Raw genomic sequence first — 21,448 nt, forward strand, 5'->3', positions numbered from 1 at the left:
AGTCATACTGAAAGAGTAAATCAAATCATATTACAGCATCTGTAATCTACGCTATTATACAGAAAACCCCTTTCTTTGTAACTATGGATTCAATTCTTGGTTGCAGACTTTAGATTTGAGAGACCAAAGATTGGGGAAAAAAAACATTGATGATGATTAGCTCCAACAAGCATTAACAGAATAAAATGAAACAAACTACTGCGCAGATAAAGCTTAGACTAGTGATTACTCCTATTTATTTGTTTATAGACCGCACTATCAAAATTCCTAGGCAGTTTACAATAAAAACATCCATAATTAAATATAAAAACAAAATTATACAAATACAATAATACAAATTCATAAGTTGCAATAAAACATTAAAACATTGCAAACCACAAAACAAATAAATACATAATGTAGCCACCTAAAAACAAAGGTTATAGATCAGGTGTAGGTAACCAAACACTTAAAGACTTTGAGGCCCTCAGCCAAAGTGGAAGAAAAAGGTTTATTGGACCCTTTTCAATCATGAAACAAATTAAGCCAGTAGCATTTAAAATAGTTACCTCCAGCATACCAGATATAACCAGTATTTCATACTTCATTGTTCACACAAGCATTGCTTGTCACTTTGTCTCTCGTGCTTGCTGAGCTTCCTAACTCTTGTTGTTTCCTGCAATATCAGGATGTTATCGACGGTGAATTCTGCCTAACTGACCCACCCCTTGATGATATTTCCAGCTGATCTCAGATAAGCAGACTCGACGACAGACCTATTTCACGCTACTCTATTTTTAAGTTTTCACCAATATCGTGCTTTGTTGCTCTGGTTTGTTTTAATAGCGTCATTAAGTGATGTTTCAGTATTGGAGTGATAAATATTTATGTGTTTTTAGATACTAGTGAACATGCCCTCATCCCAGTGATTCTGGGTCAAGGCTGCCATGCTCATAGAAACATAGAAATATGATGACAGAAAGAGACTATACAATCTGTCTAGTCTGCCCATCCACACAACTGCTCATTTTTAAACAATTTCACATAAACCTATGGAGGTCAGGTTCTCTGAGCTAGCTATCTGTGAAAGGATCTCTTTTGATAAGTTCTCCAAGATATTCTGCATTCATTCTTACTAATCTGATTTTGTGTTTTGCCTTATAAATGCTCACCCCATTCATAACAAAATACCTATTGTCTATAACTTACTTATTGATCTGTCTATTGATATTACAAAGCCAAAGATTAAGGATACTGATGTAATTTTAAATTGGATATGCCCCTTGCACTGAGAGCTGAATATTAAGCAAGGAAGGGTTTGAATAAATGGAGGCATGTTAATTATTTTAAATTATTTTATTCCCCTATGTCATTATGAATTAGCTGAAGTTAGTGGTTGCAAAAAGATATCTTAACTCTCAGAAGTGGGGATTTATTTTAGTGTACCATCTTCCTCTCTCAACTAATATAAATTCTTTAGAACTGGTTGACATTTTTTCTCTTTTACCCATTGATTTTGAGAAGACTTTAATTTACATTTTAATAGCCCTCTCTCTTCTCAGATGGAGATAATTTATATCATTATATCTGCTTTGGGCTACCACCAGATAGTTAATTTGCAACCCATGACGCAAATCATACACTTGGCAATCTTTATAAGTGAACATTTTTTTAAGAATGGATATATTGATAATCCTACTGCTACAATTGCTCCTTTTTCAGATCTTTTGTTAATCTCCTGTAATTGTCACTGTCACAAATTTCAATTTGAATTACCTTTCCCTCTTTGAGGCCAAATTGTTAATTTATTGAGAAATTAAATTTTGTTAAAGATGACCAGACTTCAACTACAGTAGAGAATTTAGTACTGATTGGGAACTCAGAAATTATAATTAAGGATACTGATGTAATTTTAAACTGGATATGCCCCTTGCACTGAGAGCTGAATTATAAATTGCAAAATTATAAAGCAGACTACACTGCCCTTGATGACATCATACATATCCATTGTTCTCTTCGCACAACAAGAACAACTAGTAAACTTCAACTAGTGATTCCATCACTTCCACATGCCAAACTGTCTTCCACCAGAAACAAAGCCATCTCCATCATTGGCCCAAAGTTATGGAATTCATTACCTCAGTACCTAACCGTTCAAGAAAACCTAAAATCTTTTAAAAAAGACTTAAAAGCCTGGCTACTCAGCCAATCTCTTAATGACAGCACGCACAATGATCTTAAAACATAATACCATAGCCTTCTAACATTCATTCTCCCCCTATGACAATCTCTCCTGCTTCCAAACTACACATGTCTCCTTTTTATGTTTTGAATCAGATATTTCAGTGTACCTATCCTTTGGTATATCTTGTTTTGTTTATACTAATATTATATGCCAGTTCTCAGTTTATTGTTAAAATTTAAATTTTAAATTTTTTAATGTAACAGGTTGTTATAAATGTAAACCGGAGTGAAGGCAACTCTGCTATACCTCGGTATATTAAAAAAAAAAAAAAAAAAAAAAAAACTAAATAAATAAATAAATAAATAAAATGTAAAAATCCTTGGACATAGTTGTTCCTTTGAGGTTTATGGGACATAAGGCCAACTGGTTGCCACCAGTGGTCTTCCACAGAAATCCAGAACATAAAAACAAAAACTGCATGCCACTGAATGTAAACGGCGGAAGACCATCCTTCCCAAGTGAAAAATTTCTATTTCAATATGATAACATAATATAGGATTGCCATTGCCAAAACATAAAAGCAGTATGATACTAAAATTCAAACTGCTCTTAATCTCAGGTCCTATTTGTCACAGTAAAAGACTTGCTATCTTCTTTAAAATCCACCTCTTCCACTGAGGTGGTAAGAACATAAGAACATAAGAAAATGCCATACTGGGTCAGACCAAGGGTCCATCAAGCCCAGCATCCTGTTTCCAACAGTGGCCAATCCAGGCCATAAGAACCTGGCAAGTACCCAAAAACAAAGTCTATTCCATGTAACCATTGCTAATGGCAGTGGCTATTCTCTAAGTGAACTTATTAGCAGGTAATGGACTTCTTCTCCAAGAACTTATCCAATCCTTTTTTAAACACAGCTATACTAACTGCACTAACCACATTCTCTGGCAACAAATTCCAGAGTTTAATTGTGCGTTGTGTAAAAAAGAACTTTCTCCGATTAGTTTTAAATGTGCCCCATGCTAACTTCATGGAGTGCCCCCTAGTCTTTCTACTATCTGAAAGAGTAAATAACCGATTCACATCTACCCGTTCTAGATCTCTCATGATTTTAAACACCTCTATCATATCCCCCCTCAGTCGTCTCTTCTCCAAGCTGAAAAGTCCTAACCTCTTTAGTCTTTCCTCATAGGGGAGTTGTTCCATTCCCCTTATTATTTTGGTAGCCCTTCTCTGTACCTTCTCCATCGCAATTATATCTTTTTTGAGATGCGGCGACCAGAATTGTACACAGTATTCAAGGTCGGTCTCACCATGGAGCGATACAGAGGCATTATGACATTTTCCATTTTATTCACCATTCCTTTTCTACTAATTCCCAACATTCTGTTTGCTTTTTTGACTGCCGCAGCACACTGTACCGACGATTTCAATGTGTTATCCACTATGGCACCTAGATCTCTTTCTTGGGTTGTAGCACCTAATATGGAACCCAACATTGTGTAATTATAGCATGGGTTATTTTTCCCTATATGCATCACCTTGCACTTATCCACATTAAATTTCATCTGCCATTTGGATGCCCAATTTTCCAGTCTCACAAGGTCTTCCTGCAATTTATCACAATCTGCTTGTGATTTAACCACTCTGAACAATTTTGTGTCATCTGCAAATTTGATTATCTCACTCGTCATATTTCTTTCCAGATCATTTATAAATATATTGAACAGTAAGGGTCCCAATACAGATCCCTGAGGCACTCCACTGTAAGGAGTGTAAGGAAATGGTTAATTTCTTTGTCTCTAATGTAGTTAAACTGCATGCTGTGCTGAATCAATAAGTGTCATCTGAGTTATCTTCCTCTGTTAATCCCGTGATGACACTTTAGGAAAAAATTTGATACCATCACTAAGAGAGAAACCCCTCAGTGTATTATCCTCAATGAAAAACTCATTATCCTATCTTGATCCAACATTTAGCTATATAGTGAAAATAGCTAAAGATGTGCTGGGTGATTTTTTGAATGATATTGTTAATGCCTTGCTTCAAGGTCATTTTCCATCAGCTTTAAAAGGAGTAATTGTATGCCCAGTTTGAGAATCTGTGAGTAGTGCTCTCCTCCTGCTGGCATGGGCACTTGCTGGGCCATGTTCCCTGCTGCTCAGTACTCTAGGCCCCATGGCCTGGAGGTCTTGCTGGCAGCCATATTCCTGCACTACCACAGTTTAAAAAACCTGCCTCACACAGATTACTGAGGCTCAGCTTAGAGTACTTCCATGTTCCTTGTCATGTCCTCTATTACTCTAGGCAAACCTTTATGTGTTCCTAGCCTGATACTAGTCCATGTTTGTGGCCTTCTTATGCTTGTCTGTTCCTGCTCTTTTCTTGTACTTTGTTCTTGTTTAGTCTTGTATTGGCCTTACATTTTGGCTTTCTGGTTCTGTTTCTTTGTTTTGTCTTGCTTGATCTTGTGCCTTGTCGAGGCCCTAGTCTGTGGTCCTCTGGTTTCAGTTCGTGTATACTGTTCTTATGTCTGGTCTGCCCTATGACTTGTGGTGCATTCCCTGTCCTGTGTTTGCTTTGTGGGCACCCTTCTGTTCCCTGTTTTGTTCCTGCAGTCCAATCCTGCGGTTGTGGGTGTCCCCCACTACCTGTCCGAGTGCACCTCCTATTTAAGTCCTACCAGCCACCAGAACCTGAGGGCTCAACACAAGGGGGAGGTGGCCAGATCAGGCAGAAGATCCTTGTCCAGTCCAGTTTTTGCTCTGCTCCACATAGCTGCACTGGAGTTCAGCCTACTCTAGTTCCAGGAGTATACCTACTGGCAGTTGCCGCCATGACATCAAGCTGAGGCACAATACTCTGTGTGAGACAGGTTTTTAGACTGTGCAGGAACACAACTGTGTGGAGGACTGAGCAGCAGAGAACAAGGCCCAATGAGTGCCCCTGCTGGCAAGAGAGGAGCACTCAATCCTCACACCTAGTACTGAAAAAAAGGCAAATATGAACGTTAGGAACTTTGCCAATTATCATCCATTTTCTAATTTAAAATTTTTATGTAAAATTATTGAATAAGTTATGCAGATTCAGCTCCATGACTTCTTAGACAAACACGACCTTAATGAAATCTAATATGGACTCAGAAAAAAAATCATAATTCAAAAACATTGTTTGTTACTGATTTTCTTTATGCCTAAATACAGGAAATGTGTTTATGATGTTTTTTAATATTTCCTCATTTTTCAACACCTTTTTCCATTCAATTTTGCTTAGGCATAAGTCTTGGTGTAACTATCCTTGACTGGTTTGATCTTTTCTGGTAGGACAGATGATGCAAGTTAGATCAAGTATGTTCTTTTCTTCCTGGAACTCTTACTATCAGGAATACCTCAGCGTGCTGCCATCTTGTTCAATATATATTCACAGCCTATTGGGAAAGTAACTGATAACTACGATATTTGACATTGTATCTAAGGGGATGACAAACTGTTCTAATGTTGGTCTAATACCAATTTATCCTAATTTACAGTTGGTAGGGAAGCAGTTAAGAGATGTCTGCAAATGGTTTAATTTTAAGTCAGTCAGCTCCAAATTCTGCTTTTGCTGATACAATCTAAACAGGTCCTATTTCAATCTGAGTTTTGACTGACACAAAGTTATCTATCAAATCTCAGTATCCTCCTTCTTTAAACTGAGGATAATTAAAAAACTCAATCCATTATTGCCTGAGAATGATTTTCAATCAGTTGTACAGATGATTGTACTGACTCGTGTAGATTATATTCTGTCTTGTAACTCTTTATCTTGGTCTTCCATCTTATTTACTGCTTATGCTGCAACTTATTCATAATGCAATTTATTGATGGCTGCCAGCAATGCAAGCATATCACTCCCATCTTGAAGAACTTACATTGGCTGCCTGTGCAATGGCAGATTAAGTTTAAAATGTTAAAATGTTAAAATGTAATAGAAAGTAATGTTTTACTTTCTATTACAATGTAACCTCTCTAAGTTTTGTTATATGTAAACCGATGTGATGACTTTAGTTGAATGTCGGTATATAAAAAAACAAATAAATAAATATGCCACTCTGGTTTAAGACAGCAATATGTTCCTCAATGAGCTCTGTGCTCTGCTAACTAGACCTTATTGACAGTAAATTTGGAGAAGACTGTGCATCTTTTTCAAGACCTGTTCAATAATTTTTTTACGATGGAACTATTTTATGGAATGAAATCCACTTGGAATTACGTTTTGAAGAATGTTATTTGACCTGTTGCGGGTCCCGCGACTGGGCTCTTACCTTCCTCGGGCCTCTCGGCATGCCGCAGCATTCCCCGACGCTCCCCGGGCCTTGGCAGACCTTCTCTGTGGCGGCGTCCCTACGAGGGAGACGCCACCGTGATCTCTCTCTGACTCCGCCATTTAGGCGCACGCGCAAAGGGCTCAGATTTAAAGGGACAATGGTGGGAAACTTCGGCTGGCCCCCTGGATGATATCAGACGCCGGCAGGGTATTTTAACCCAGCTGCTGCTTCAGATCTTTGCCTTGGAACAAGATTCACTCCCTGGAGTCGTCAAGTTGCAGTTCCTGATCCAGCCTTGTTCCTGATCCTCTCGGCTTGTCTTCCTGGTTCCTGACTTCGGTACGTCTTTTGGAGTTCCTGTCTGCTGCCAGCCCCAACCCTCAGACCGTCCTTACGTTCTGCTTCTCATCCTCCGCTGTGACTTCCGGATTTCACCTTGGATTTTCCTCTCCGGGAGACTGCACCTAAGTCCAATGGCTCGGGTCCCCAAGGGCTCCTCCCGGGGGGACCTCGGGCTTCCAGTGGTGAAGCTCCTGGTTGGTCTCCTGACTCCGTTCCACCTCCCGGCCAAGACATCTTCTGTGGACTTCTTCTCAGCGTTCCTTCAACATCTGCTGGCCGGCCCAAGGGTCCATTAACCATAACAGTTTGCAAGGCCATGGACCCGGCAGATATTTCCGGACTACAGGCCATTCCTGGAATGGCACAACGGCTACAGCAGCAGCAGCACTGTCTGGATGTTCTGGCAGCCACCGTCGAGCAACTTGCTAATCGCTGGGACTCTAATCCACCGGAGGAACCCCCGGTTCCTGTTCCTGGTCTGGCTGCTTCCACGCAATTGCCGGCTCCACCCTGATTCTCTGGTGATGCCAAGCACTGCCGAGGTTTCCTAAACCAATGTTATTTAAGGTTCTCCCTTCTTCCGACTCAGTTCCCGTCTGACTCAGTGAAAATTGCTTACATCCTGTCGCTACTGGATGGGAAAGCTCTGACCTGGGCTTCGCCCTTGTGGAAGCATAATGATCCCATGCTGAGTAATCTCCAGCAATTTGTGCACAACTTCAAGCAAGTGTTTGACGAGCCAGCACACCACTCCACTGCACCACGGAACTCCTACAGCTGCGCCAGGGCTCTCGGTCACTAGCAGATTATGCCATCAAGTTCTGCACTCCAGCTACAGAGTTGGGATGGCGAGAGGACAGTTTACACGGCATTTTCCTGGAGGGATTGTCCGCTCGCATAAAGGATGAACTGGCAGCCAGAGATCTTCCAGATGATCTCAACAACCTGATTGATCTAGCAGGTAGAATTGATCGCCGGCTTCAACAGAGGGCTCGTGAGGTTTGACCGCCCCGGAGGCATGTCTCTCTGGCCCCGCTTTCTCCAGGCCTCTGATGTCTCCACAACCTCAATCAAACCCTCATACTGATTCTCCTACAGATGAACCCATACAGCTGGGACGTAGCTCCTTGACTCTGGAGGAAAGGAGACAACGTCGAACACTGGGCCTCTGCCTGTACTGTGGCGGCACGGGCCACTTCTTGGCCCAGTGTAGAGAGCATTCGGAAAACTCAAAAGCCTAGGTATCATAGGGGAGCTGTCCCTAGGCTGCATCAACCCTGCTCCTCAATGTACGGTCCCAGTAACCCTTGAGTATCCCGGAGGGACTTTCTCCGCTCTCGCATTTATTGACTCAGGAGTGGGAGGGAACTTTATCCTGTCCGACTTGGTACAACAGCTACAGATTCCGGTTCTTCCTCGTAACCCACCATTGCAGATTACTTTCATTCATGGCACACTGCTTCCGGGGTGTGTTTCTGCCTCAACCACACCAGTGACCCTCCGAACAGGAGTCCTTCATATGGAGAAGATCTCCTTCCTAGTCTTGGAAAAAGCCGTCCACCCCATCGTGTTGGGGTTACTTTGGCTCCAGAAACACTCTCCTGTTATCTATTGGGGCACCCTACAAGTGGCAGCCTGGAGTTTGAATTGTTTCTCGTCCTGCTTGCCGACGTTGCCTTGGCCCTGTGTGGCATTAATGACCACCTCGCTTGCACTACCTTCCCAGTATGCAGAATTTGCAGACGTGTTTTCCAGAGAAAAGGCTGAACTTCTACCACAGCACCGACCGTTCGAGAGTGTTATTGATTTATTGCCTGGTACAACACCGCCCAGGGGGCAGGTTTATCCTCTATCTCTTCCTGAGACACAAGCCATATTGAAATACATCAAGGAAAACCTAGCCATGGATTCATCCATCCCTCCAAGTCTCCAGCTGGAGCAGGCTTCTTCTTTGTAGGGAAGAAGGACGGGTCCCTCAGGCCCTGCACCTGACTATAGAAGACTTAATGCTATCACACAACGGGATCGATACCCGTTACCACTCATTCCTGAACTACTCGACAGGCTACAGGGGGCTAAGGTTTTCACTAAGCTTGATCTTTGTGGAGCTTATAATCGTGTGTGAATCCGCCCCGGGGACGAATGGAAGACCGCCTTCAACACCCAGGACGGACACTACGAATACCTTGTTATGCCCTTCGGTCTAATGCCCCAGCGGTCTTCCAAAACTTGATGAATGAGGTACTCTGGGAAATGCTACACTCATCTGTCATTGTTTACCTACATGATGTCTTGATTTACTCTAAAGATGTGACTACTCATCGTCAGCAAGTGAGACGGGTCTTACAGATCTTGAGAGACAACCGTCTCTTTGTGAAATTGGAGAAATGCTTGTTTGAGCAGGAATCCCTTCCATTCCTGGGCTATATTGTGTCATCTACTGGATTCCATATGGACCCAGACAAAGTGTCCGCCATTAAGGAATGGCCTCGGCCCATTGGAATTAAAGCTCTCCGTTTTCTTGGGTTTGTGAACTTTTATAGGCAGTTTATACCTCACTACTCTCAAAACGTTGTACCCCTCTCAGCTCTCACTAAGAAAGGAACTGACGCCAAAGAATGGTCCTTGGCTGCTTGCCTTGCTTTTGAAGACTTGAAGAAGGCCTTTGTGTTGGACACTTGTTTACATCACCCAGACCCTCGATAACCTTTCGTGGTGGAGGTGGATGCATCTGATATTGCCATAGGCGTAGTTCTCAGCCAAGTTTCCAGCAAAGGGAAGTTACTTCTCTCGAAGATTTTCTGCAGCAGAAAGGAACTATGGTATTGGGGACAAGTATCTTCTAACTATCAAGTTGGCCTTTGAAGAATGGTGGCAGTGGTTGGAGGGAGCTCAACACCCCATTGTAGTATATACTGATCACAAAAATTTGGAATTCTTATGCCGAGCTCAACGTCTGAACCCTAGGCAAGCCCGCTGGTCACTATTCTTCAGCCATTTCCACTTCTCACTGCGCTATACACCAGCAACTAAGAATATACCTGCCGACGCATTATCACGTACCACAGAGCCTGAAGAGTTGGGTAATCCACATCGGTACATCCTAGACCCAGTAAAGGTTAGTGTGGCGAACAGTCATAGCCCCAGTAGGCAAAACTGTGGTTCCAAAGCGTCTAAGGAGGGAAGTTTTTTCATGGGCACATGACTCTCTCACAGCCGGACATCCTGGTAGAGTAAGAACTTTAGAACTCCTTTCCCGGTACTACTGGTGGCCTCGCATGGGACAAGACGTCCGGATATATGTAAGCTCCTGTCCGACTTGTGCCAAACAGAAGCCACTACCAGGTCGTCCCTGGGGACTTCTGTAACCGCTGCCAATTCCCGTGGAACCATGGACACATTTATCCATGGATTTTGTAGTCGACCTTTCACTATCTGAAGGGAAAATGGTCATTTGGGTCACTGTGGATAGATTTTCCAAAATCACTCATTTTGTCCCGCTATCCAAGCTTCCTTCTGTGCCGGAGTTGGCCCAACTCTTTACGCAACATATCTTTCGAGCTCATGGACTTCCCCTTCATATCATTTCTGACAGAGGTCCATAGTTTACAGCAAGATACTGGAAGGCTCTGTGCAAGAAATTTGGGTTCCGCTTGGATTTCACCTCCACGTTCCACCCTCAGAGTAATGGACAAGCAGAGCGTACCAATCGCTCCTTAAAAACATTCCTTCGAGCTTTTGTAGCAGAGAGACAAGACAATTGGGTGTCTTTGTTACCGTGGTCCGAATTTTCATACAATAATCACACCCATTCTGCCACAGGGAGATCCCCCTTCCAGCTTGTTTATGGGAGACAACCCAAGTCACCTCTGCCACTTCCATTAGTTGTACCATCTCCGGTAGCCCAGATGTCGGCCCAACAGCTCCATGCCCTCTGGAACACAATTCAAGTGAGAATACAGCACACGGCTGCTACAGCTAAAAGATTTGCCGACCAACATCGATGCCTGACCCCGGTGTTTCTGCCAGGAGACAAGGTTTGGCTCAGCACAAAGAATATTCACCTTTGCCTACCTTCAAAGTGCCTGGCACCTAAGTTCTTTGGGCCATTCAGAGTTGCTGAGAGAGTGGGTACAGTGTCCTATCACGTCTCCCAAATACATTGAGAATTCATAACGTATTCCACGTCTCTCTGCTCAAACCTGTGATCCTCTCCAGGTTCCATTGGAAGCCACCTGAGTCACTTGACATAGCTGCAGCAGCGGATACCATTTACCAAGTACGCGAGGTACTGGATTGTCTGCTTCCATCACCGCAGGTGGGAGTATTTACTGTCTTGGGAAGGATGTGGTCCTGAGGATAATATGTGGGAACCAGCCAGCCACATATTGGACAAATCTCTCCTGCACCAGTTTCATCTGGATCATCCTGGTAAACCCGGAGGTGATGTAAGAGGGGGGGATACTGTTGCGATCCCGGTCACGGGTCCCAGGACCAGGCTCTTACCTTCCTTGGGCCTCTCGGCATGCCGCAGCATTCCCTGATGCTCCCAGGGCCTTGGCAGGCCTTCTCTGCGGCGGCGGCCCCACGAGGGAGACGCCGCCAAGCTCTCTCTCTGACCCTGCCCCTTAGGCGCGTGCACAAGGGGCTCAGAATTAAAGGGACAATGGCGGGAAACTTCAGCTGGCCCACTGGATGACATCAGACGCCGGCAGGGTATTTAAACCCAGCTGCTGCTTCAGATCTTTGCCTTGCAACGAGGTTCACTCCCTGGAATCGTCAAGTTGCAGTTCCTGATCCAGCCTTGTTCCTGATCCTCTCGGCTTGTCTTCCTGGTTCCTGACTTTGGTACATCTTTTGGAGTTCCTGTCTGCTGCCAGCCCTGACCCTCAGACTGTCCTTACGTTCTGCTTCTCGGCCTCCACTGTGACTTCCGGATTTCACATTGGACTGGGTTTTCGTAAAGATATTAGTATCGAAACAGGCTCTATTGGCCTTAGTCTAAGTTGGGTTGAACATTGATAAAGGTAGAGGTGTAATTTTGGTTTCAATTGACTTGAGTTCAGTGTTTGACACTGCTAACCATGATTTGCTTTTATCCCGCTTAAAGGAATTGGGAAGTACTGGTTCTGTTTTGAAATGGTTTAGATAATTTTTGAAAAACCATTCTTTTCAAGGGATTGGGAGAATAACTAACATCTTGTCACAAAAAAATATAAGTTGTGGAGTTCCTCAGGGGTCTATTCTCTCTCCATCGCTTTTTAATCTTATTTTAGTACCTTTACTTAATTCAAGTTTTAGCAACTTTCAACTCAGATTCTGGTTCAGATATGATGGGATTGGCTATTTTATCACGGCATCCTATTGGTTGTCTGATCACATTCTGGTTAATCCACACAAATTAGAAGCCACTTGGTTTGGGAGGTAGAAATCTAATATTAAATTGACTTCCTGTATGAAAGATGCTAACATTCCTTTAGTAGAGGTGATTACACTTTTGGATATGAATTTAGATAATGCTCTCTCCATGTCGAAGCAAGGGTCCTCCAAGGCGCCACTTATGTAAATCTGATTTAGAAATGTTTTCTTGTGTTCTGTTTTGTCACAGATTGATTACTGTAACTGGTTATATATGGATATCACAGAAGTAAATTTGAGACTAATTCAGTTACTTCAAAACACAGTGGCATGAATTATTTTTAGAATATCCAAATTTGATCATGTCTCTCCATTATTGCAAAAACTTCATTGACTGCTGATTCAACACAGGATTGTTTTAAAACTACTTTACGTATAAGATTTCATCTAAGGGAAAATCAGATTATTTGGCCAACCTTTTTCTGCCCTATAAACGTATATGAATTTTGAGATCTTCTCAACAGGAAATCTTAAATACTAAACAAACTACTTATCAATATCGGGCTCCTTTGATTTAGAATTTGCTACCATTAAACATTCAGAGTTATTTTATGAAATATTGAAAACTGGTGAAATCCTGGCTATTTTCACAGGTTTTTGACTGATTTTAGTATTCTCTTGAGATTTTAAAGTGCATTTGCTGTTTTCAGAAACATTTATATTAAAAATGATGGTTTTTATTTTAAATATGTATTTCAAAAATTCATTTGTATTTGTGTTTCATAAATTTTATTGTACACCGTTTTGAAAATTGATAGAGAAAAATAAAAAATAAAATAAAAAATAAAATTACCAAATCCATAGCCCAAGAGTACTCAGGGGATTTGTTGCCAAGCAAAAAAAAAAAAAAAGCAGTGTTGAAAGGGAATCTCCCTGAAATATTCCTTCCTGGATTTTGATATTGAGAATAATATATTGTCCATCTTCATAATTTACATGGAATATAGTGTGCTACATTTTCACGGTAAATTTGATTTACTCAATCATCCAGGATTCACTCAAGGCAATTTATTATCCAAGAGTCTGGGATACTATCAAAAGCTTTTTTATATTCTATTCATTTATACTGAACTTTTGACCTGTCTTACAGCCGGTCATGGCAGGTTTATTTAGCATCAGCTTGTCCTTGGCTCTCACCTGAGTGACTTCTCTGGTGTCTTAAAAGATGTGAACTAGAAACAAAGGTTATCCCACATGCAAGACAGAAATATGGTTTGTCTCCCTTATGTAATCTCTGATGTGTCGACAGAGCTGATAAGTCAATATAGCTTTTCTGACACTCGCTACACTTGTATGGCCGCTCGCCAGTATGGATTCTCTTATGAACATTAAGAACTGACTTTATAGCAAAGCTTTTCTCACATTCAGTACAACTATATGGTTTCTCTCCTGTGTGGATTCTCTTATGCACTCGAATATCTGTTTTATCACTGTAGCTTTTCTCACATTCAGTACACTTATACGGCTTTTCCCCAGTGTGGGTTCTTGTATGATCAATAAGACTTCTCTTCATGTGGAAGCTCTTCTCACATTCAGTGCATTTATATGGTCTCTCTCCTGTGTGGGTTCTTAGATGACACTTGAGCTTGTAATTTGAATAATAGCACTTTTCACATTCAGTACACCTAAAAAGTTTCTCTTTCAAGCGGAGACTGTGGCTACCCATGTGACTTATCATACGTGAGTGATTTCTAAAACCTTTCCCACATTCAGTGCATTTAAATTGTTTTGATAAGTGACATTTCTTATGAACTGAAAGATGCGAATTAGATTTGAAGCTTTTGTCACAGTCTGTACATTTGTATGGCCTCTCTCCTGTGTGACACCTTTTATGGACTTTAAGGTGTTCACTTTTTATGAAGCTTTTCTCACATTCAGTGCATTTAAAAGGTCTCTGCCCGGTATGGATTCTTATATGTGTTTGCAGAGCCCTGTTTACACGGAAGGTTCTCTCACATTCTGTACATTTAAATGGCTTCTCTCCTGTGTGAATTCTCTTATGAGCTTCAAAAGCTGATCTGAGATAGAAGCCTGTCCCACACTCAGAACATTTATATCGGCTCTCTCCTTCATGAGCCTTCATATGATGTTCCAGATTTGTCTTCCTATGAAAGCTTTTCTTATTTTCAGGATCTGTACATGGTTTTTCTTTTATGTGACTGTTCTTATGTTTTGTAAGTTGTGCTTTCACACTGAAGCTCATTTTACATTCAGCACATGAGTATGGTCTTTTCTTTGCCTGAGCTCTGGTTTGGACGATAGTATTCATTGGTTTACTGAAGCTCTTTTCAGGATCTGTAGATTTGTAGAATCTGGTCTTCACAGAGTTTCTCTGACTTCTTCTCTTTGTCTTAGACTGGATTTGTCTGGCATTCTTCTGGTTAGAAGACAGAACATCATTCTCCTGCAGTTCCAGTGTTTCATGAGATGATATGGATTGTACCTCTCCCCCTTCTCTGTTGTGTGGCCCACCAACTGCCAAATTAAAGCAAGAATTCAATGAATGTGTTTGAAAACATACTTAAGATGCAAAACAAGATATTTAGTGTGAATGTTTAGTTGCTGTGGCAATAGCAACCTACTATATTTTGTAGTTGATTTAGTCCAATATCTTGCTTCACACAGTGGTACATAGTTACTCAACTGAATAAAGAAGATAAACTTTAGTCTTCTTCCTAGTGTCCCAAATAGCCACTGTGACCAAAATCCTACTCACAAATTTCTCAAGAGATGATGCCTCCCTACCTTCCCTGCTTTTCAAACACCCCAGATCCCTTACCAGCTCCTTCCTTTCTCCACATATTGTAGAAGTATTTTTCCACCTTGCATTCTTAAAATTTTCTTATTCCGATGCCCCTTGGAAAAATCAGTATGTTACCAATTTTCTTTCCACATAAATCCCAAATAAACATTGTGCAAAGCAGGCATCCCAATACTAAACTATGCTTCTGATCAAATACATCTAAAAGGGAACATCCCCTTCTGACAGTCTCTCCCACAGAAAATCTTTTTCCCTACTCTATGATCCTTTACCACCCTTCTTATAGTTTTCTTAATATCTCCCTCATGCAGATGCCACTTGGAAACATTTCCTTTCCCCTAAAGTCATGAAGTTGTGCAGTGGAATCATTTTGGGGAAGGAGGGTGTGGCTCTAGCTTCTGGCTCTTATACTTTGAGCTCACTGTGGTCCATTTGCTCTTTACCCTGGGTATCCTCTGTTGCAGTATGGACTTGATGGCCCCTTGTGGAGAGTAGGTTATTTGAATCCTAATTGCTTCAGCTTTGCACTGTGGGCCAGAAAGGCAGCAAGTACAGAGAGAATAATATGGCAGACTTCAGAAGGTCTCCCTGGAGACTGCTGACCCACAACCCTTGCATTATAACACTACTGGCATGCCTGTTATTCATTACCCTGCTCTGCCATGAATAAATGCAGCTGCTTTCCAACTTAAATTTTATTATCTATGTGAATACTTTTGTAATTCATCTCAAACTGTTAATTTGTGATGAGTGTGAATAAGGAAGGCCAATACATGCTTAATAAATGCTAAATGCTGAGTATTAACTGTTAATCTCTAAATGCTGAGTATTAACTGTTAATCTCTAAAAAGCAAAGATGAATGCATTCACTGATCCCTAAGATTTGAGCAGCCTGCTTAGAAATGCACATCTATCACATTGGTTACTGACTTCCTCCCAGGTGTATAACATCACAATTGCATCACCCACACCACCAACTGGAGAGGCAGAGACTAAAGGGCCTTGTATTCTTTATTTGCCATTATAGCCTCCATTTCTATCAGTTAGTTAATCACTTCAACCACACCCTCTAATGCAGCGGTTCTCAACTTGTGGGTCGCGACCCCGGCGGGGGTCGAACGACCAAAACGCAGGGGTCGCCTAAAGCAGGTCCCCAACCACCGGTCCGCGGACCAGTACCAGGCCGTGGGGTTTTTTGCCGGGCCGCGGCTGCTGCGGGGGAGGCGGGGCGAAGCTGGCGACCTGCCTTCTCCAACCCCAAAAGGGAAGAGACATGACCCAAAAAGCTAGCGCGTTGCAGTGACGTATGTTGCTGGAGCCGCGCAGGCAGGAAGGAGGTGTATCAGCCACTGCAGGTGCTCCTCCTACTTCCTTCCTGCCCGCCCTGCCCCGGAAGACAAATGTTGCCGGAGTCGCACGGGGAGGAAGGAGGAGGCGCGTCAGCCGCGTGGGTAGAAGAGGCGCTTCAGCCGCGTGCAGAAGAGGAGCAGCGGGGCCGGGAAGACTAGGGCCACTGCAGAGCCCATCCTGTGGCAACCCGTAAAGAAGAGGCCCAGAGGTGAGAGAGAGCTGTGTGCGAGTATGAGATGAGTTGAGAGACTGTGTGTGTTTGCAGAGACAGCATGTGAGAGCCTCTGTGTGTGTGAAAGAGACAGCATGTAAGAGTGAGAGCCTGTGCTTGAGCAAGGCAGCATGTGGGGGTGTGAGAGAGCCTGTGTGTGAGACTCAGACAGCCTGTGCCAGTGAGAGCCTGTGTATATGTGTGTGTGAGAGAGAAATGCATGTGAGAATGAGAACCTGACTGTGTGTTTGAGGGAAGAAGACAGGTGGAGAGAAAAGAAATAGAAAAAAAGGCAATATAAAAGGAAATGGCAAAAAATTAGAAAGGGAAGCAGATGTAAAAAAAAAAAAATTTACTTTTTACTGATTGGCACATGTAATCTTTGGGAATGTGCAAGAGTAGCACTTTCTCTATGGCGGATCTCACAATGTACGAGATCAACATGGAGGAAGTGGAAACCCACGGGGCCTGCACAGAGGAGGCAGCAGAATGGGCTTCAGTGCCAATAGCAGCAATCAGTGCCTCCCCAATAGCCACGTGGCAGCAGTGGCAGTAATTAGATTAATTGTTTGACTCAGCTGGAGGTGACAAAGTATGAAGTGGGATGTGAAATCAGCTTGATCTGGTGGAGAATTAGGATTGCTGTTACACATGAACTGTATTTGGCAAACATTAAATTAAAGGGAGCCAGGATAATCAATTGAAGCCTGCAGCTGAGGACTGATTCATTATGACTCATGTAGAAATTAGTGCATTTTCCAGATTAGTCTGCATAACACAATTCTCAACATTCAGCATTATTTCTGCTGCATAGAGTTTTATCTGAGAGGCTCTGAGGTTGTGAGGGAGCCAGTAAGAGTGAGAGCATGAGTGTGTATGAGAAAATCCAGGGGAGTAAGAGTGTGTGTGAGTGGGGCTGGGGGGGGGGGGGGGGAGAGAGTGTCTTACACCCTGAGAGTGTATCAGTGTCTGTGAGAGTGAGAGGTTATGGTGGGTATAAGAGCATGAATGTGTATGTATGTGACAGTGTATGTGTGAGAGAGAATGGACATGTGAGTGTATGTGTGAGAGAGAGAGGATAACCTCCTAATCCTCGACAATATCAGGGTGACTGGAAATCAAGAGCTCCCATGTATGGACAGCAGGGGCTTTTTAAAATCCTTATTAGTTTTAATTATTGTGTGTTATTTGATATATGTGCTGTTTTGAAATATTATTGGTGTTTGGGAAATTATAAAAATGTATATGATTTTAATTAATAGAAATTCTATTTATCAGTAATTTTAAAATATTCTTTTATTAGTATGGTTTTAATATTATAACTGATGCTTTATGTTTCTTAATTTTATTGTTTTATGAGGAATGGTGGTTCTGTTTATAAATGTCATAATAAATAAGTATGCACTAAAATCCAACCCCATCCATAACCCCGCCCCCATATGACCAAAGCCCCACCCTCACCCCAACATGAGGAACTGTATTTCGGGGTCACGGCATTAGAAAGGTTGAGAACCACTGCTCTAATGAATCCTGACTGAACCTTTGACTCTGTGACCTTGGTATTGATCCCTTAATCCACTTTCACAAAAAAAAAAAAAAATCAACAAAAACTTTATTGATAATTCGATCAGACCCCGGTAGGCCACTACCAGACACATAGTGAATTCACTAATACATTTAACGGACGTTAGACACATTCCTACTCCCATAGCAACCTAAAACCTAATTAGGAACTGATCAAAATTGAGATGAAGGCAGCAGTCCAGCAGCAAGAGGGGGGCTTCCCAGTCTTTTGCATCGAGTGACACATGTATGATTTTTTACCCACCGGTGAGTAGTTGTACATGTGCATGCGATGCACCAGCCAGATCCGGCCAATCAGACAGCAGCAGAGGGAAGTTTAAAAAATCATCTCCCTCCGGCGCTGCGTCTGACTGCCTGCCTGCTGCCCATACTCACCTGAGGCTCTTCGGAGGGGAGGCCTGCGCGATCGGCGCCCAGACCCGTCGGGGTAAGGCCTGTTAAATTCCCTTCCCCCGGCGGGCCCGATCGCCGACCATGCTGTAAGAGCAGCGAACCCACGGCGCTAAGACCCGCCCACCAGCCAGATCCGGCCAATCAGACAGCAGCAGAGGGAAGTTTAAAAAATCATCTCACTCCGGCGTCTCACGCCGGCGTCTCGCGCCGAAGGAGCGCGACAAAGGGGCCTGCCCCTTTGTCTCGCCCCTTCGTATAGCCCTGAGGAAGCCCCACGCCATTACCAAAGAAAATTGAAGGATATCTCCACTCCAGCTCAAAACGCTGACACTACCGCGTCTACTACCGTTTGTGCATCAAGGAAGGGAGGCCTGCGCGATCGGCGCCCGGACCTGTAGGGGTAAGGCCTCAAGGTTTCATCCCTTCCCCTCGGCAGGCCTTAGTTCCGATCCCACAAGCAGCGGCACAATAGACCCGCCCACCAGCTCAAGCAATCAATCAGCGAGGGAGAGGGACATTTAAACAAACCTGAGCTCGGGCGCCGCTCCTCGTCAAAAGGGCGCAAAAAAGTGGTTTGCTCCTCAGTGGGCCCCTTTGTGCAGTCCCTGAGCAGCCCCCTTCCGACTCCACACGCCCGCGACTCAAACAACCATTTTCAATCAAGTAATTCATCGGAAAGCGAGGCCTGAAACAACAACCACCCAGGACCCTTAACCAAGTCTCATCTCATCTCTGCTCTCACAACAAGTCCTGAGTAACACAAATATGTTGACCCAGCATATTCCCATCAGATATCACCGCCACCTCTTCAACATGCTTCCAGCTCAATCCCCTCCAGCAAGAACTCCTAAATCTCTCATCCCTATCTTGATCACTCCCCTGACTCAGCTCCTAGGTCTAACACTTCTCTTAGTGACCCTATTCAATTCTCAATCCCTGACAAAAAAAACTCATATCCTCAACGACTATCTCTTAGACTGTAACCCTGACGTCTGCGCCATTACAGAAACCTGGCTAAAAAACTCGGATATAGCGCTAATCAATCAATTACCTACCCACAAATACGATTTTTTCTCTATACACAGACACAAAAAACGAGGGGGCGGCCTATTACTAGCCTCCAAGAAAGAACTCAGACTAACATCTCATACAATCAAGACAGAATCCAAACTAGAACTAGGTTTATTCAAATCTAATCATCTGCAAGTCTTACTAGTTTATGCCCCCCCCAGGAGTATTGGAAGGAGACGCCTCCCCCCTTATTGAATCCATCGTTAAACATATCAATACTGACTCTCCTACCATAATCTTGGGAGACTTTAACATACACTTTGAAGCCTCTCACCATGCACCCAATTGTGAAGCCCTACTCACCGCCCTCAATGCAATGGGATTCACCCAGATCGTGAACGGACCCACACATAAAGCAGGTCATACCTTGGACCTTATCTTTATCAACTCTAATTTCTCCATCACCAAGGATCCGGCTTGTACCCCCATCCCCTGGTCAGACCACTATCTGATAACAACCACCCTCACTTCAAATAAACAGACACCCACCACCCAACACCTCTCCTCCATTCACTTCAGGAAATCATGTGCTTCCGAGACACTCAATGAACAGCTCACTAAGGATCTCAAAAATATAGATCTATCCAACCCCAACACAGCGGTGCTCTCCTGGCACAAGATCACAGAAGATGTAGCAAATAAGCTCTGCCCATCTATCTCAAAAAGAATTAACCCCTCAAAAAAAGGAAATCAACCTTGGTTCACCTATGAACTCAAACAGATAAAACAAGAACTAAGTCACAAAGAAAACAAATGGCGTAAAGCCCCTTCCCCCTCCACGCTTTCATCATACAGAGGAACCTTACATTATTACAGGTCATCAATTTTAAAATCAAAAAAAGTTTTTTACGCCAATAAAATCCATGATCTCCAATATGATGCGAAGGCTCTCTTCTCATATGTGTCTCAAATCACAAAGTCTCTTCCACCACCGATCCCAGACGAACAAGCTCAATCCAAGGCAAACGAACTAGCCATATTCTTTCAGCAGAAGATATCAAACACAATCTCCCTCCTCCCACCCAATACCAACACCCCAGCTTCATTTACCAATACCCACATGCTTAAGGGAGCCAAATTAGAAAACTTCGAATTAACTTCATCTAAAGAGATCGAATCCATTCTAAAGAAACAGAAACCATCCAGCCATCCAACAGACAACCTACCAACCAAGCTACTCCTACTCATACCAAACACTATCTCCGGACCACTGGCCAACATTATAAACTGCTGCTTAACCCAAGGACTGTACCCAAACCACCTAAAAAACGCCTCTCTCAAACCCCTTCTTAAGAAACACAACTTAGACCCTAGTGAACCAGCAAATTTCCGCCCTATATCGAATCTTCCATTCTTAGCCAAACTCACAGAAAAGGTGGTTAACACCCAGCTATCAGAATATTTAAAGATTACAATATACTATATCCTTCACAGTATGGTTTCCGCAAATCACGCAGCACAGAAACCTTGCTCATCTCCCTAACTGACCATATTATTATGGGACTAGACAAAGGACATTCTTTTCTTCTAATCCTTTTAGACATATCAGCGGCGTTCGATACCGTCAACCACGCCATCCTCCTGAATCGTCTATTAGACATAGGGATCTCAGGACAAATCTACAACTGGTTCAAGTCTTTCCTTAGCGATAGAAGCTTCAAGGTCAGAATAAATAATAAAGAATCACCACCAACAAATTCATCACTAGGAGTCCCTCAAGGATCCTCCCTGTCCCCCACCCTTTTTAATATCTACCTCCTCCCCCTGTGCCAACTGTTAACAAGTCTCAACCTTATTCACTACATTTATGCAGATGATGTGCAGATCTTGATCCCCATAACGGAATCC

General features: G+C 42.9%; 1 protein-coding gene and 1 long non-coding RNA gene across 2 annotated transcripts in view; one reads left to right on the plus strand and one right to left on the minus strand.

Moving 5' to 3' along the window:
* Window positions 1-14,696, plus strand: part of LOC115100253 — a 34,602-nt gene extending 19,906 nt beyond the window's left edge. Inside the window, exon 3 of the long non-coding RNA XR_003859011.1 lies at window positions 14,586-14,696. This is a non-coding gene — a long non-coding RNA (uncharacterized LOC115100253). The remainder of the gene's footprint in view (window positions 1-14,585) is intronic.
* The window catches only part of LOC115100241 (gastrula zinc finger protein XlCGF57.1-like), a 48,576-nt gene continuing 40,183 nt past the window's right edge, over window positions 13,056-21,448 (minus strand). The window contains exon 5 of the mRNA XM_029618606.1: window positions 13,056-14,705. Coding sequence (XP_029474466.1) covers window positions 13,336-14,705 — 1,370 coding nt within the window. The 3' untranslated portion in view covers window positions 13,056-13,335. The remainder of the gene's footprint in view (window positions 14,706-21,448) is intronic.

Source organism: Rhinatrema bivittatum, chromosome 1, assembly GCF_901001135.1.
Source record: "Rhinatrema bivittatum chromosome 1, aRhiBiv1.1, whole genome shotgun sequence".
NCBI classification, from domain to species: domain Eukaryota; kingdom Metazoa; phylum Chordata; class Amphibia; order Gymnophiona; family Rhinatrematidae; genus Rhinatrema; species Rhinatrema bivittatum.